The following is a 13,894-nucleotide window of genomic DNA, read 5'->3' as shown; positions in this document are numbered from 1 at the left end:
ATACCTGTCTTAGACAGGTATCTGCACCCCCCTGAAAAGGTGCCAAATGTGACACCGGAGGGGGGTTCCAAAAAGCGGAAGTTCCATTTTTGTGTGGAACTCCGCTTTAAGTAGCTGCTTTTATGGATTTGCACTAGAAGTTCACTGGAATGTTCATCCCCAATTCCCTCAATCATATGCAGTCATCCCCTTAGGCCAGCCATACACGGTTTGAATTTTGGTGGTTCTGCAGGAAGCGGCCAAGATACAGACCATCAATGGGCAGGCTGAATTTTCCAAGTTCAGCGATCAACTTGGGTACAACCAGCCTGCCAGAATTGCTTTCAATTATTGCAGACGACTTCTATAGCCACCAATTATGGTCTTCTGTCAGGGATGACTTTGTCTCTCCCCCCCCCCCCCGAGGCAGTCTCCCTTTTGTACATATCTACTGTATTAAAATTGTAATCAAGATAGCTCACAAAAGGAATTCTGTAATCAGCTGGCAGGAAGATTCTAGAACTTGGTTGGCTGAAGTCTAGCACAGCATTGTCTCACCCTTAGAGGAAGGAAAGCCTTTTCTAGTAAGAGCCAGTGCAAAGCACTACAGAGAAAAAAAAAAAAAAAAAAAAACCCACACACAGTGCAACATATTAGAGGGAGTATTTTTATTTAGTTTTACCCCTTTACAAAGCATTATAGTCAGTATTGAAGATCTGAGATAATGCAAGTTTATACAGTGCAATGGCTTTGCAGCAAGTCACTATATTATTCCAGCTTTGTTTTTCAGCAGTGGATCATGCTCATTGTGGTTTCCATGAAGCAAGGCATCTTTGACTTGTCTGAAGTACACGCTGATCTGACTGCCACTTTCATCTGTTGCATTCCTGATGGGCTTGTACTCCTTGTATTTCCTAAAAAAAAAAAAAAAGAAGTGGTTAAGGGAAATATGGCAAGCCGTTTTAAGAGTTGGGGTGAGTAGATCTAGAAGACTAGGGTGTGAAAGCCAAGGCCAATCCAGCTTCCATTACGAAGTGGTCACAGAAACCACTTTAATGGTATTGTCTCAGAAGGCAAACTCAGCAAGTTTGTTCTGCACTACAGACTCAGCTTGAGCACTCACCTGTACAGAAGAACACCAGCCAATGTTGCAACGAGGACCACCAATCCAAATATAGTCAGGACTACAGAGGTAGTCTTTGTTCCAGATCCTAGAGGACAAAGGCTTTAAGTTTATTGCTTGGGAAAAAAAAAAAAAAAAAAAAAAAAAAAAAAAAAAAAAAAAAACACCCCACCAAAATAACTAAATGTTTTCAGTGAGTTTTGCAAGGTCATGGAGCTGTAACCTTGCCCCCCCCTTGACAGGCAGATAACACTGCATCTTTCCCACATCTACAGCAAGATGCTACAAACCTGCATGCACCTTAGCAATACTTGTGACCACAGCGATTTTAATGTTGCTTTCACAGATGCAAATCTACAACTTATAATTGCCAGTGTTCCTGCTCTAAGGACCATTTATTAACTAGGCAAGACCTACAGTGCAGATGTCAGGTTTTGGACATTAGGACATCCTAAAACACTATACCAACATGTATTGCCATTTGTTATGGCACCCCAGTGCATCTGCACTATGGACTAGATACAAATTCTGTGTTTTAATTCTGCAGCCGTTATTTCTGCACAATGAGGGCCCATGCAAAGTCATTCAGCTGCCTTAGTAAAAATGTACCAAACACTATACTATTCAGCTGACTACCCACATTTGAAATTACAAGCTGAAGCATTCTTTCTAAAGTCATATTCCCTTATTGCACCTTGGAAGAGGGCCATACATTAATCTCTAGCCACCAATTCACTTTAATGAATGCCCAGCATAACACTAGTCTGTGCTGCAGGAGTTGTCAACAAGTCTTTCCCACCATCTTGCAATTACCTGCATCTACATAAACCAGGGTACTGGCAAGAGCCAAACTTGCAGCATCACTTAAGGTAATATTGACACAGTAGGATCCTGGCTCTGCAAATGCTCTTCGTAGGGTCAAGAGGCACTGGTCTGAAGCTGGAATTGGATCACATACCATGTTCTGAGGAATCATGCAAGAAGCATCTGAAACAATTGTGCAGGCATCTGTAGGCATGCTGGAAGACAAACCATATCATTACGAGATACCAAGGGAGGAACAGGAGTCTAGGTAGAGCAGTTGTCCTTTACTACCACCTTAGTTTTCCTGCAGTAAACCAGTATAATTGTTTTGGGTAATACTGTGCACTCACTCCACATGTAGCTCTAGAAGGAATATGGGGAAAAACAAAAACCCACCACCCCACACACACACACCCAAGTGGGGCAGCTTTGCTGTTTGCAATCCTCACCAGTGCTAGTTGAATGGGTCTTACTGCAGTTTTGCCTAGGGCCCTATTCTGCCTAAACCCATCGTTTACACAGTACCATTTTTCCCCCAGGTAAATATTTTAATCGAAGAAAAATATAAATAAAATCTATAATAGACTATGCACCTTACAGATCATCATGGTTACTTAAGACTTTAAGATTGAAACTTCTTCAAATAAAAAAAAATGAATCCAATACATTTGATTTAGAGACTGCACCTTAATGGCTCATACCAGCGATCTACTACACTAACTTATAACAAACTCATCTGTGGACTCAACTCATTTACTTAAACAGATTGTAGGCCAACCATAGAGACCAGATTTTCCTGGAATTTTTTTTGGGCATTTCCTGTGTTTAATTTTATGAAGGGAGGAATTGAATAATCGCATTAGACCATTGAGCAGTTGGATATTTCTTCAATACAAGCTATATATGTAGACTGCAGCCACACCACATGCATTTCAGATGAGAGGACAGCTGATGGATACAAAAATAGCTTTGCTAGGAATTATGAGTGAACATGCACAGAGCATAGAGTGTTTAAGGTATTGAATATAAAAACGCAGTTTAGGACAACACCACAACATATGTATAAGTATACCTGTTTCAATAGTACATTTTGGAGTATCTGCTTTACCCCAAGTATGTAGTTGAGTATAGTGAGACCTGTGAATAATAACTGGGTCAGACACTGAGGATGATAAGTAGACTGGTCAAATTCACCAGAGCTTGCTCCCATTCCTCATCACTAGGGGTTGCCAGATCCCTACGCCACCGCTCAAAAACTACCATAGTTATTTGTAGAGAGGAGTATGTCACCAATAAGTCAGTTTGGAGCATCTTGTGGATACTGCCATAGTTAAACTTGGAGGGTTAATATTTTAATAGGAAAGTTGCTGCTTTATTTCTCTGCCAGTTTATTAAATGGTTGTAAAGCTTCATCGTCAATAAGCTGATGAAGACAGACAATGCCAGCTTTTCCATAAGTCAAAGTTTAAGCTTTGCTACCTCTGGTAATTGTAAATTATTCCATATGGGCATATTTGGGTATATCTCCTGTGAGAAGTAAATTGTTGGACAGTAGTCCAACCTTTACGGATTAAATAAAATGTTTACTATAATATAACATAAAACTGCCACTAACTGCATGAGTGGCTCCACTGAAAGTCAAGAAAATATGATTTGCTGTATAGGGTCCTCTGAGTCCAACATACAAATCATTAAAATGTTGGCGTTGTGATGCCAAGTAGTAACATCTGGCATTAGGGATAGCTAGACCACTTCCATCCTTGGGCAGCTGCAAAACCCCTAGTTTAATCTGGGGGATGTTTATATCTCCAGATAAGGTCTCTAAAGTGGGTGTCCACCTGTCGAAAGAATCTCTGGGGCAGCTATAGGACAATTCTGTAGAAGTTACAATTGTGGCATCCTAACCATCTTTACCAGGTTGGCCCTACCAGCTACTGTTAAAGGCAACTTGCTCCTTATTTTCCCCCGTATGTTCAGGGCACTTAAGCAATGGGTCAAGATTTCTCTCCACATTTGTGATGCAACTTGAACACCTAGATATTTAAATGTAGAAAACTACAGCCATTTGGGATGCAGAACTTGGCATATTATCCACCAAAGTGTCAATCAGTGGAAGAACCTACTTACCTGCCTTCACAGGACACCACAAAATCAATTACAGAGTTTTCAGCCTGAGAGGACACTTGGATAGTGTTCATTTTAATAATATTCATACCAAGGATGCCATCTGAAAAAAAAAAAAAATTAAAAAAATTTTAAGCCCAAAATGTTATTCGTGAAAAAGCTTTGAATGCTTACAACCTACCTGCAACTGTAATTTTTGTGTTGTAGTAGCCATATCTGTAGATAAAGCACCCAGGAACAGAGGTAGTTGTTGGTATAGTTGTATGGGTAGTGGGGATAGCATGAGTAGTAGTATTCTGTTCTTCTGTAGTTAGAGGAAAGGTCTCAGTTTCAAAGGGTGGCACTTCAGTTGTGTTACCTTTTGGATAAAACAGTTATTGTAATCCTTGTTTCATGGAAGAAATGACAATTACTTAACCTCCCTAGCGGTATGCGAGTGTGGCTCAGGGTTAATTTTCATTACCAAAAGCAGTAACCCCCCAGCCACTCAGGATTGCACCACAGTACCCTGGTACAGTTACTTACCTTGTCCCCGGGAGCCTGCGATTACCTCCCGCTGTGTCCTCGGGCCATGTACTCCACCTGATGCATTACTGTTCTGGGCTCCATTCCCTGCAAGTGTTGCAAAGCCGGTGGCAAATTCCAAAATACAGCACATACAGTAATGCAATCTTACAGTGCATCAAATAGTTTCACCTCCCGTTTGGCCCTAGTGCCCTGCCTTCACACGAGAGTACACCCCTCACATTTTTGTAATTATATCATATCTTTTCATGTGACACTGAAGAAATTATACTTTGCTGTAAAGTAGTAAGTGTACAACTTGTAGAACAGTGTAAATTTTCTGTCCCCTCAAAATAACACAGCCATTAATGTCTAAATTGCTGGCAACAAGTGTGAGTACACCCCTAAGTGAAAACGTCCAAATTTGGGCCAAGTTCAGAGCTTTGCAGATTGTTGATGTGGAGTGGATGAGGACTCTAGTGGCATCATGGAGCTTGTGGATGTTAGAGACCTTGTCCTCCACCTTTGAGGATGCCCCACAGATGCTCAATAGGGTTTAGGTCTGGAGACATGCTTGGCCAGCCCACCACCTTTACCCTCAGCTTCTTTAGCAAGGCAGTGGTCGTATTGGAGGTGTGTTTGGGGTCGTTATGTTGGAATACTGCCCTGCAGCCCAGTCTCTAAAGGGAAGGGATCCTGCTCTGCTTCAGTATGTCACAGTACATGTTGGCATTCATGGTTGCCTCAATGAACTGTAGCTCCCCATTGCCAGCAGCGCTCATGCAGCCCAACACCATGGAACTACCCCCACCATGCTTGACTGTAGGCAAGACACTTGTCTTTGTACTCCTCACCTGGTTGCCACCACACACACACCTGAACCAAATATGTTCATCTTGGACTCAGACCACCATAGGACATGGTCCAGTAAGCCATGTGCTCCATGTGCTTAGCCTGCTTGTCTTCAGCAAACTGTTTGCAGGCCCTCTTGTGCATCATCTTTAGAAGAGGCTTCCTTTTGGAACGACAGCCATGCAGACCAATTTGATGCAGTGTGCGGCATATGGTCTTAGCACTGACAGGATGACCCCCCCCCCTCCCCCAACCTCTGCAGCAATGCTGGAAGCACTCATACATCTATTTCCCAAAGACAACCTCTGGATATGATGCGGAGCACTTGCACTCAACTGCTTTGGTAAACCATGTTGAGGCCTGTTCTGAGTGGAACCTATCCTGTTAGACCACCATGCTGCAACTCAGTTTCAGGGTCTTGGCAATCGTCTTATAGCCTAGGCCATCTTTATGTAGAGCAACAATTCTTTTTCTAGCTCCTCAGTTATTTGCCATGAACTTTAAGTGACCAGAGTAATAAACACCTGCTCCCCATTCACACCCGAGACCTTGTAACACTAACCAGTCATGACATGGGGGGGCCCCCCCAATTTGGACATTTCCATTTAGGGGTGTACTCACTTTTGATGCCAGCAGTTTAGACATTAATGGCTGTTATTTTGAGGGGACAGCAGATTTACACTGTTATACAAGCTGTACATTGTAGCAAAGTGTTTCTGAAAATATAAGAAAAACCATTTACAAAAATGTGAGGGTGTGCTCACCTTTTGTGGGATACTATCTACAGCAGGGGTCTCAAACTGGCGGCCCTCCAGCTGTTGCGAAAATACAAGTCCCATGAGGCATTGCAAGGCTGACAGATACAAGCTTGACTCCCACAGGCAGAGGAATGATGGGACTTATAGTTTTGCAACAGCTGGAGGGCCACCAGTTTGAGACCCCTGATCTACAGGGACACAGTTCTAATCTTTTTGGCTCTATACACAATGGATTTGACTTACTGAAGACAAAACGCCCCAAGAACAAGCAGGAACTGAAGACAGTTGCAGTAGAGGCCTGGCAGAGCATCACCAGTGTCTGGTGATGTCTATGCATTCCAGACTTCAGGCTGTAATTGACTGCAAAGGATTTGCAACCAAGTATTAAAAAGTGAAAGTTTCATGAATGATAGATAATCTGTCCCATTACTTTTGGTCCCTTAAAAAGTGGGACCTATACAAACTGTTGTAATTCCTACACCATTCAGCTGATTTGGATGCAAATCCCCTCAAATTAAAGTAAAGTCTGCAGTTCAAGCACATGGTTTCATTTCAAATCCATTGTGGTGGTGTAAAAAAAAAAAAAAAGTGTTGATGTCCCAATATTTATGGACCTGACTAATTACACACTGTTCTTTCTGCCTGGAAACTTGAGAATGTCCATGGCATCCAAAAAGCATCCTTCTACATCAAAAGCCAGGGGGGGGGGGGGGGGGGGGGGGGTGAACATGCCACTACCCACCCATGACCATTCTGAGTACTCCCCATTTGTTACCACCCTCTGGACTCACCCTTGTAGCCAGTTTTCAAGCCATGTACTCACCGTATGGTCCATGCTAATGGACCTTTTGTACAGTAAACGTTTATGGGGGAACTGTGTCAAGTTAGTTAAATCATTTAATCAAGGCTAGTTTACACTTGCTTCAAAACATGGCTTCAGACACACTTTGTCAAAGCTCTCTGAATGCTAGTCAAAGCCCCGTCACTAAATAAAATGGTTTTTATGGTTTAATGGTTTAACAAAGTTTAACAAAGTTTAACAAAGCCTGTCCGAAGCAAGTGTAAATGAGCCCTTAGGGTTTCAAACTTTCATACCCAGGATATCTACTAGACTCGTGGACAGATTTAAGTGTGTTATTCCCAATTACAGGCTTACAAATATAAAACAAAAAGTACTGCTTTGACATTCAAAAATCAGACGCAATCATACCGCCAGGAAGGTTAAGCAAACAACTCAAAACGTGTGCAAAAAAGCAGTGATGGAACCTCCCTTAACCCACACCTTACCGGTTGTGTTTGTAGTGGTATGGGGTGTGGTTGTTGGCATCTGCGTAGTTGGTGCTTTTGTTGTAGGAAGGGGAGTAGGTGTAACTGGTTTACAGGGTCCTGGAATGGCAGCTTTGATGGTTAGGTTCAGACTGAAGTTTCCAAGCAAGGTGTAAGTATGAGTGGAGACTGGGTTATTGGACACAAAGGAGCCACTGCCATCACCATAGGTCCAGTTGAAAGACAGAATAGATTTGTTGAGGTAATGGCTTGGATCATGGATTTTAACATCAAATGAAATTGGAGAATCTTTGATATAGATGTGGTCAGAGGAATTCTTGTCATTTTTCTGTGTAATGTTCACATAGAAAGGAATTTGATCTGAAAATAAAAATGCCTTCTGGGTGATAAATGTACATTGTAAGGATTTTAATCTGTCAGATGTCTACCCAGTTTCTGCTCTGATAAAAAAAAAAAGTTATATGCAGAATTATGAAATAGAAGAAGTGGTCCTCATCACCTTATGCATTTCTAATAAGGAAAATTGACAGTGTCTGCATTGCTTTAGTAATTGACTAATTTGAGAGCATTAGCAAAACATGAATTTTTGCAGAGGATGTGATGCCTAAAGTTTGACTTTAGTGCAGTATGAAAACAAAAATAAACCACCACTTCAACTTAGAGGTAATGGGGTGTGGATATTTGCCATTTGGGTTGACACCTTCTTTACTACCATAAGGGCAGGCAATGTCATTACCAAATTGGAGTTGCCAACAGAAAAAGTAACACAAAGACAGGATTCAAAACATTCGCTTGGATACACCATATGGGTGCAGATGCTGGTTACAGTTACAAATTCACTTTCCAAAACACATATGTATCTAGATCTCACACAAGTTTTATCAGCATCTTCACACTTACCTGTTACAATGTACAGGCCACTTGCTTTAGCAACAGGGTAATGCCTTCGATAGCCTCTCCTAAAAACAGTCACCTCAATCATCTGTGCACCAGCTGTGATGTTTGTAGTATTTATTGAGAGAACAGCTGAAGATCTTCCAGTCGTCTGATAGTACTGGCCTGGATATAGAATATACCTTAATTATCAAGCCTCCCTCTTAAAAATTACCCATCAAAATTTACACTTACAGCATTCAGTCTAGTTCCCCCTAGAAACACATGAGGCTCAGGAATTGGAAGAAAATACTTTAAAGCAAGGGTGTCACTTGCACGATAGCAAGAAAAGCCAAATACCAACTAGCTGCCAAGTGACTGGCGTTTTCCAGCTAGTTTAAGTAGAACTACACATGGAGTGTAATATAGCCTGATTAAAGCAAACTTGCAGTATTGGCTGTGCAATATGACAGGAGTCTGAATAGATTTTCTGCACAGATTCTTCTGACATAAGCCTAACCATACCCAAGTTTGTCAAGGCTGTAATTCAGCCAACTTTGAGAACTACATTAACATATGTAACCCATGACAATACCAACCCAGTGTTTGGAAGATGTAGATGAAGTTATGGCGTCTCCAGTCATGGTGGTGAGGAAATGGTCTTCCATCTGGAAACTTGTTGGAAAAACTGCAGTTTCCTTCATTACAGAACGGTACCCATTTGGTCCAGTTATACACATACTGATCACTAAAGGAAGCTGAAATAAGCAACAGATTAGGGAAGCCAGCAATCCTTACCTCCTAGCAGATAAACCTGCTTCTATATTTACCATTAGCACATCCTCGTTGATAGACTATATCCCCATCTTCAGTCTCCTTTTGACATCTGGGAAAACGCAGATTCACAGCAAATGTAACATTTGACCCTATCAGTGCAGGACTGTCACTGGTCAGCAGTGCCACTACTTTGCCACCTAAAAATAAGTTAGGACAGAACATATTCTAGTATGAAAAGTGGTATATTCCAATGTTGGGGGGGGGGGGGATTATGTGGGACACAAAACAGGGATCATGTACATCTTCCAAAATGTGTATTTCTAGTGACAAGTACCTCTTGACATTGTGGGGCCCGAGTGCACTCTACATCAGTAAATCTCCAGTTAGAGGTGATGCAGGTTGGAAAACCTCAGTCCTCCCTTGCGCCCCCCCCCCAATCACCCCCACCCCATCAGGTGGGGTTCTAACATCGGAGGTGGGGGGGCAGGAACAGGGAGGATATTGGGGGGCCCTGGTTGATTCAGGACAGCCTCTGGGTCCTTCTCTATTTGAAGTCTCTGCTTCATCATGAAGTCCTAAGGGTGATACCTTCTGAGGAGAGGATAAACTGGTGTTGTCTTGCAGTGAGCACCAAGTCCTCCATTTTACTAATGGAGTCTACTCTCTGGATCCAACTAGCTACCGTTGGTGGGGCTTGATTTTTCCAGTGAAGTGGGATACAAAACCAACTTTATTTTTATTTATGACACCCTGCATTTGTATGTTTACTTGGTACCTTTTTGCCTAGCAGAAAAGCACAATGTTGTACACATTACCTAGCAGGAGGTACAACAAGGTAACAATTTTACATGCCTGCATCAAAAAAAAAAAAAAATTTAACCAAATCGTGGGAAGCAGTGACATTTGCCAAGTGCATCACATACTACTTATTCCACATGGTTTCCAAGTTAGGAGTCTCAAGGTCCTTGGCTGTTGAAATAGCTTGTTCTATACACAGGTAAGTGCAGTGCCAGCTTTGGAGTCTTTTCAAACCATTAAAGCCATCTGATCTTTAGACGTCACTGGTTCTTACAAAGGCATAAAAGGTTATTATAATCATGAAATTGTAGCTGTACAGTTGTCCTTTATTGAAAGGAGGACTTGGCTATTCCTTTAGTGTAAATGAAAGCAAACTTACTTATGCATTAGACAATCCCTTTAAAGAAAACATTGCCAGAAATGCTCCGTCTGCTGTTTTGCAATTTATAGTATGCATAAAGCCAAGTGATTTAAGAGTAGGGAACGCCTGATTTACTACCCAAGAGAATAATTACTCTTGGGTAGTACTCATATTGGAAGACTACTGCACCATCCCAGTTTTGTACTTGTGATAATGTGGTCCTGTCATGAAGTGTATTTGAAGGGGGTGGCCCAAATATTCACTATAAAATGAAAATTAAGGCACAGGCTGCATATTTCGTACATATGGCATAAAAGCAGCCATTGTGTTTTGGTGGCTTAGACATTACCTCTCCAGCAGTTTTCCCATCTAGGATCACCAGATTTCCAGGCAGGATAAAGCTGGTCATTCCAAGAGCTGCTGTCTGGGGACCAACCATGTATGTGGCGATTTTCATGGCCAGTCCGCCTTCCGAACTCTACCACATCTTGGAAACCTGTAGAGACAATTTTTTTTATCACCCAATATACCACACCATGGCAAAAGTTGACCCCAGCAGGTTTTGCCAAATTAGATGTGAAAGTTAACCAATTTATTCAGATTCACACTAGTGTTACCAGATATAGAAGGGTTATCAACATTGCTTACAAGATGCATTTAGCATCTTCCCGGATTTATGGATGAACCACATTAAGGAACAAGTGGAGACAGATGAGGGGGCTTTTCCTTACCCCAGGCACCACCTACTTGGCCGGAACAATTATGCCGAAAGTTCAGTTTACTTGCCACATAGTTAATCAGAGCTCCTACATTTGTTTCCAATCCATTTACTGCACCCACTAGTGACAATTTTACTGCCACACTGCAATGCCAGTTCCCAGCAACCTTTTTTGGTAACCCTCCAATGCCTAGGCATTAGTGACCTAGAATGCCAGAAAAGTCATGGGACACACACTTGAAGCATACCAGTTTGAAAGGAGGTATGCTGGTAACACCCAACTTTTGTAAATTGTTTAGTGATTCTCCAAGTCAAGAAGTTGTCTTGACAAACAGCTTATGGCATTCTAGAGGAACGGTTTAGCCTGGCCACCTCCAACCAGTTTTAAAATTAGCTGCAGAATGTTGTCTATTAAAGTCACAGGATTTAAATGAGACATTTGTAAATTAACCAATATTTAGGCTGTCAAAATTCTATTAGCCTGCTTCATGCAAGTTTTTCTGCAGACTAAATATTGCATAGCTCCCAACTGTCCCTGATGTGGAACAAAGTCCCTCATTTTGGTCTGATCCATACAACATGCATGGCTTAGCTTTCAAAAAGTGTTTGCCAGTGCTAAATCTGTCATCCAATGTTTAAATTGTTGCATTTGTAAATCAAAAGGCGAAGGGAAAAAAAAACATGCGCCACATCTTGGTGAGACGGTGAGCATATCAACCTAATGCTGTACATGTTGGTGCTGACTTGCAGCACTCCCTAATTAACTGCGCATGGTTTTACATACAGCGCTACCATTCTCAATAGGTTTCTCCCAAGCCTTAGTGTTCGATCATTGCCAAGGAGACACCTTGTGGTTCAGGGTCAGACTCCAATATTGCTACAAGGCGTATTAAAGTTCTGATGAGTTTGTACTCCTCACATGGTTTTTGGTGGAGCACTAGTTGAAGGATTAGCTTTTGTCTGGATCACAGTGAATGGACAACTCTGGAGAGCGAGTTTTTTCGAATATTGCTTATTTTTATGAACTTTAATATGGGATTCACGTGAACTGCATCACTAATGGTTAAGTGGTTATTCATTCATTTATTCAGAGGGGGTATGTCAAAAAAAAAAAAAAAAAAAAAAAAAAAAAAAAAAAAAAGGGGGGGGGGGGGGGGGGTGGGGGGGTTGCAGCTGCAGTATTATTCACAAACAATCTTTGGCACCATCACTTGTCACCTTATATACATTCACATCTGGCAATACAGTCCTGCCAAGTTTATCATAGCACAGGCATTGGCAAATCAAGTAGAAAGCCAACAAAATGCACATCTCACTTGGCAAATTTTCTATGAAATTATATAAAAGAGTGAAGATCTCATACATACAGAAGAAGCCTTCAACATATGTTATTCACTAAAACAGCATCAGTCTTTGTGACCCCCCCCTTTTGGAAAACGGGAGCAACAATTTATATCCAGTCAGGTAGGCCCTCATGGTGACCATACATGAATTGCAAAATTAGTGGATTGCTTTTCTGAAAAGAATTTGTCTGTAGTCAACAACCCATTTGATCAATATACCCACAGACAGAGGCATTGCAACTTCTGAATGCAAGTTATCGATTTGCATCTTAAATCTCAGTCAAATTAAGGGCCTATTCAGGTAGTAGTGTGTGGCCACCATTACACTACATAAGTGCTATATCCTCCTTTAGAATAATAAAGGGGGGGGGGGGGGGGGGGGAATAATTGGGGTTGGGGAGTTGGAGGTGTACCTCACATTGGAAGCTAGTGAGAAGAATGCCCCCCTTATAAACAGCTAGAAAAGGATTGGGTATATGCAAGAGGAACAAACCCTAAAACTAAGCAGGCACCACAGTGGAAGGAACCCCTAGCAACCCCCAGAGGAATTCTGATTGAGAATGGCTTCTGTAATCCATCACATTATAGGGCTTGTAGCACCACAAGATATACTACATATCTATTTTCATCAAACAGTTGTAAAAATTTAATTTTATGCAAGAACATACAATTCAAAAGAGAGACCCTTTAATAACCCATTAATAACAATGCAAGCACTTTTAAAACAAACTCACGTGTTCCTGCCTGGGCAGCAGAGATCAGCCAGACACTGAGCACCAACCAGCCCCTCACCACTGCAGCCTGCATTGCAAAAAGTGAATAGTTTCCTTTCCTTCCAGCACAGCGGTATTTAAACTGGCCTCTACTAACCACAGCTGAGAGTAATAGCAGTCATGATTCTAATGTTCCCTCCTCCTGTTTATGAAAAGCCTTCAGGCTCATCATGTGATGGAATTAAGGAAAGATGCCTGATTCTATGTCCTGGGCCCTGCCTCATCGCTCATGTGCTTATGAGTCACTTATCATGAATCTCAGATTTTAACTAAGTTTCTCAAATATCAGAGGTGTGATTGCTATCATTGCCTGAGGAGATGACAATTATCATTTTAATATTGTGTTTATCGTGGACACATTTCTTGACTTCATTTCAAGTAGCACCCCAATACACTAAGGCAATGCACATGTGTTGCAGCACACTGCAATGCATGGCAATACACCAAGGTGCATTGCGTTAAAAAAATTTTTGTCCCACCTGATTTTCTGGACATTTTAGTGACATGCCAGCTTATTATTTTCAATCAGCGGCCTTAATCCAATGCATGTTAACATATGACATAATACACATTAACACACATGCAAGAATGCACCACACATATGTGAATGAACCAGAAGAAACATTCAGAGTCCCTTCTGCACTTAAGATTTTGCTCCCAGGAATTTTGTATTTCCTGATGCCAACATGGCAGCATACATATGCTTTTTACAGAGAATGGGGGAGGTTGCTCTAAGGCCTGGTTCACACGTATGCATTTTTTCGTGCATTTTCAGTTTTGGAGAAACGCACTAATACCGCGTACACACGAGCGGACTTTA

General features: G+C 41.6%; 1 protein-coding gene across 1 annotated transcript; it reads right to left on the bottom strand.

Moving 5' to 3' along the window:
* Positions 1–632: 632 nt before the first annotated feature.
* On the bottom strand, positions 633–13,215 carry GPNMB (glycoprotein nmb). The gene is made up of 11 exons (XM_073630093.1): positions 13,036–13,215; positions 10,590–10,736; positions 9,135–9,278; positions 8,904–9,062; positions 8,332–8,490; positions 7,432–7,791; positions 4,212–4,388; positions 4,034–4,133; positions 1,916–2,121; positions 1,103–1,190; positions 633–893 (listed from the first exon to the last, which is right to left on the bottom strand). The coding sequence occupies exons 1-11, from the start codon at positions 13,106–13,108 to the stop codon at positions 743–745; spliced, it is 1,764 nt and encodes a 587-aa protein (XP_073486194.1). The 5' UTR covers positions 13,109–13,215; the 3' UTR covers positions 633–742.
* Between the last annotated feature and the right edge of the window lie 679 nt (positions 13,216–13,894).

Source organism: Aquarana catesbeiana, linkage group LG05, assembly GCF_042186555.1.
Source record: "Aquarana catesbeiana isolate 2022-GZ linkage group LG05, ASM4218655v1, whole genome shotgun sequence".
Lineage (NCBI taxonomy): Eukaryota > Metazoa > Chordata > Amphibia > Anura > Ranidae > Aquarana > Aquarana catesbeiana.
The sequence above is the reverse complement of the archived record's forward strand: the minus strand, read 5'-3'. Positions and strand labels throughout refer to the sequence as shown.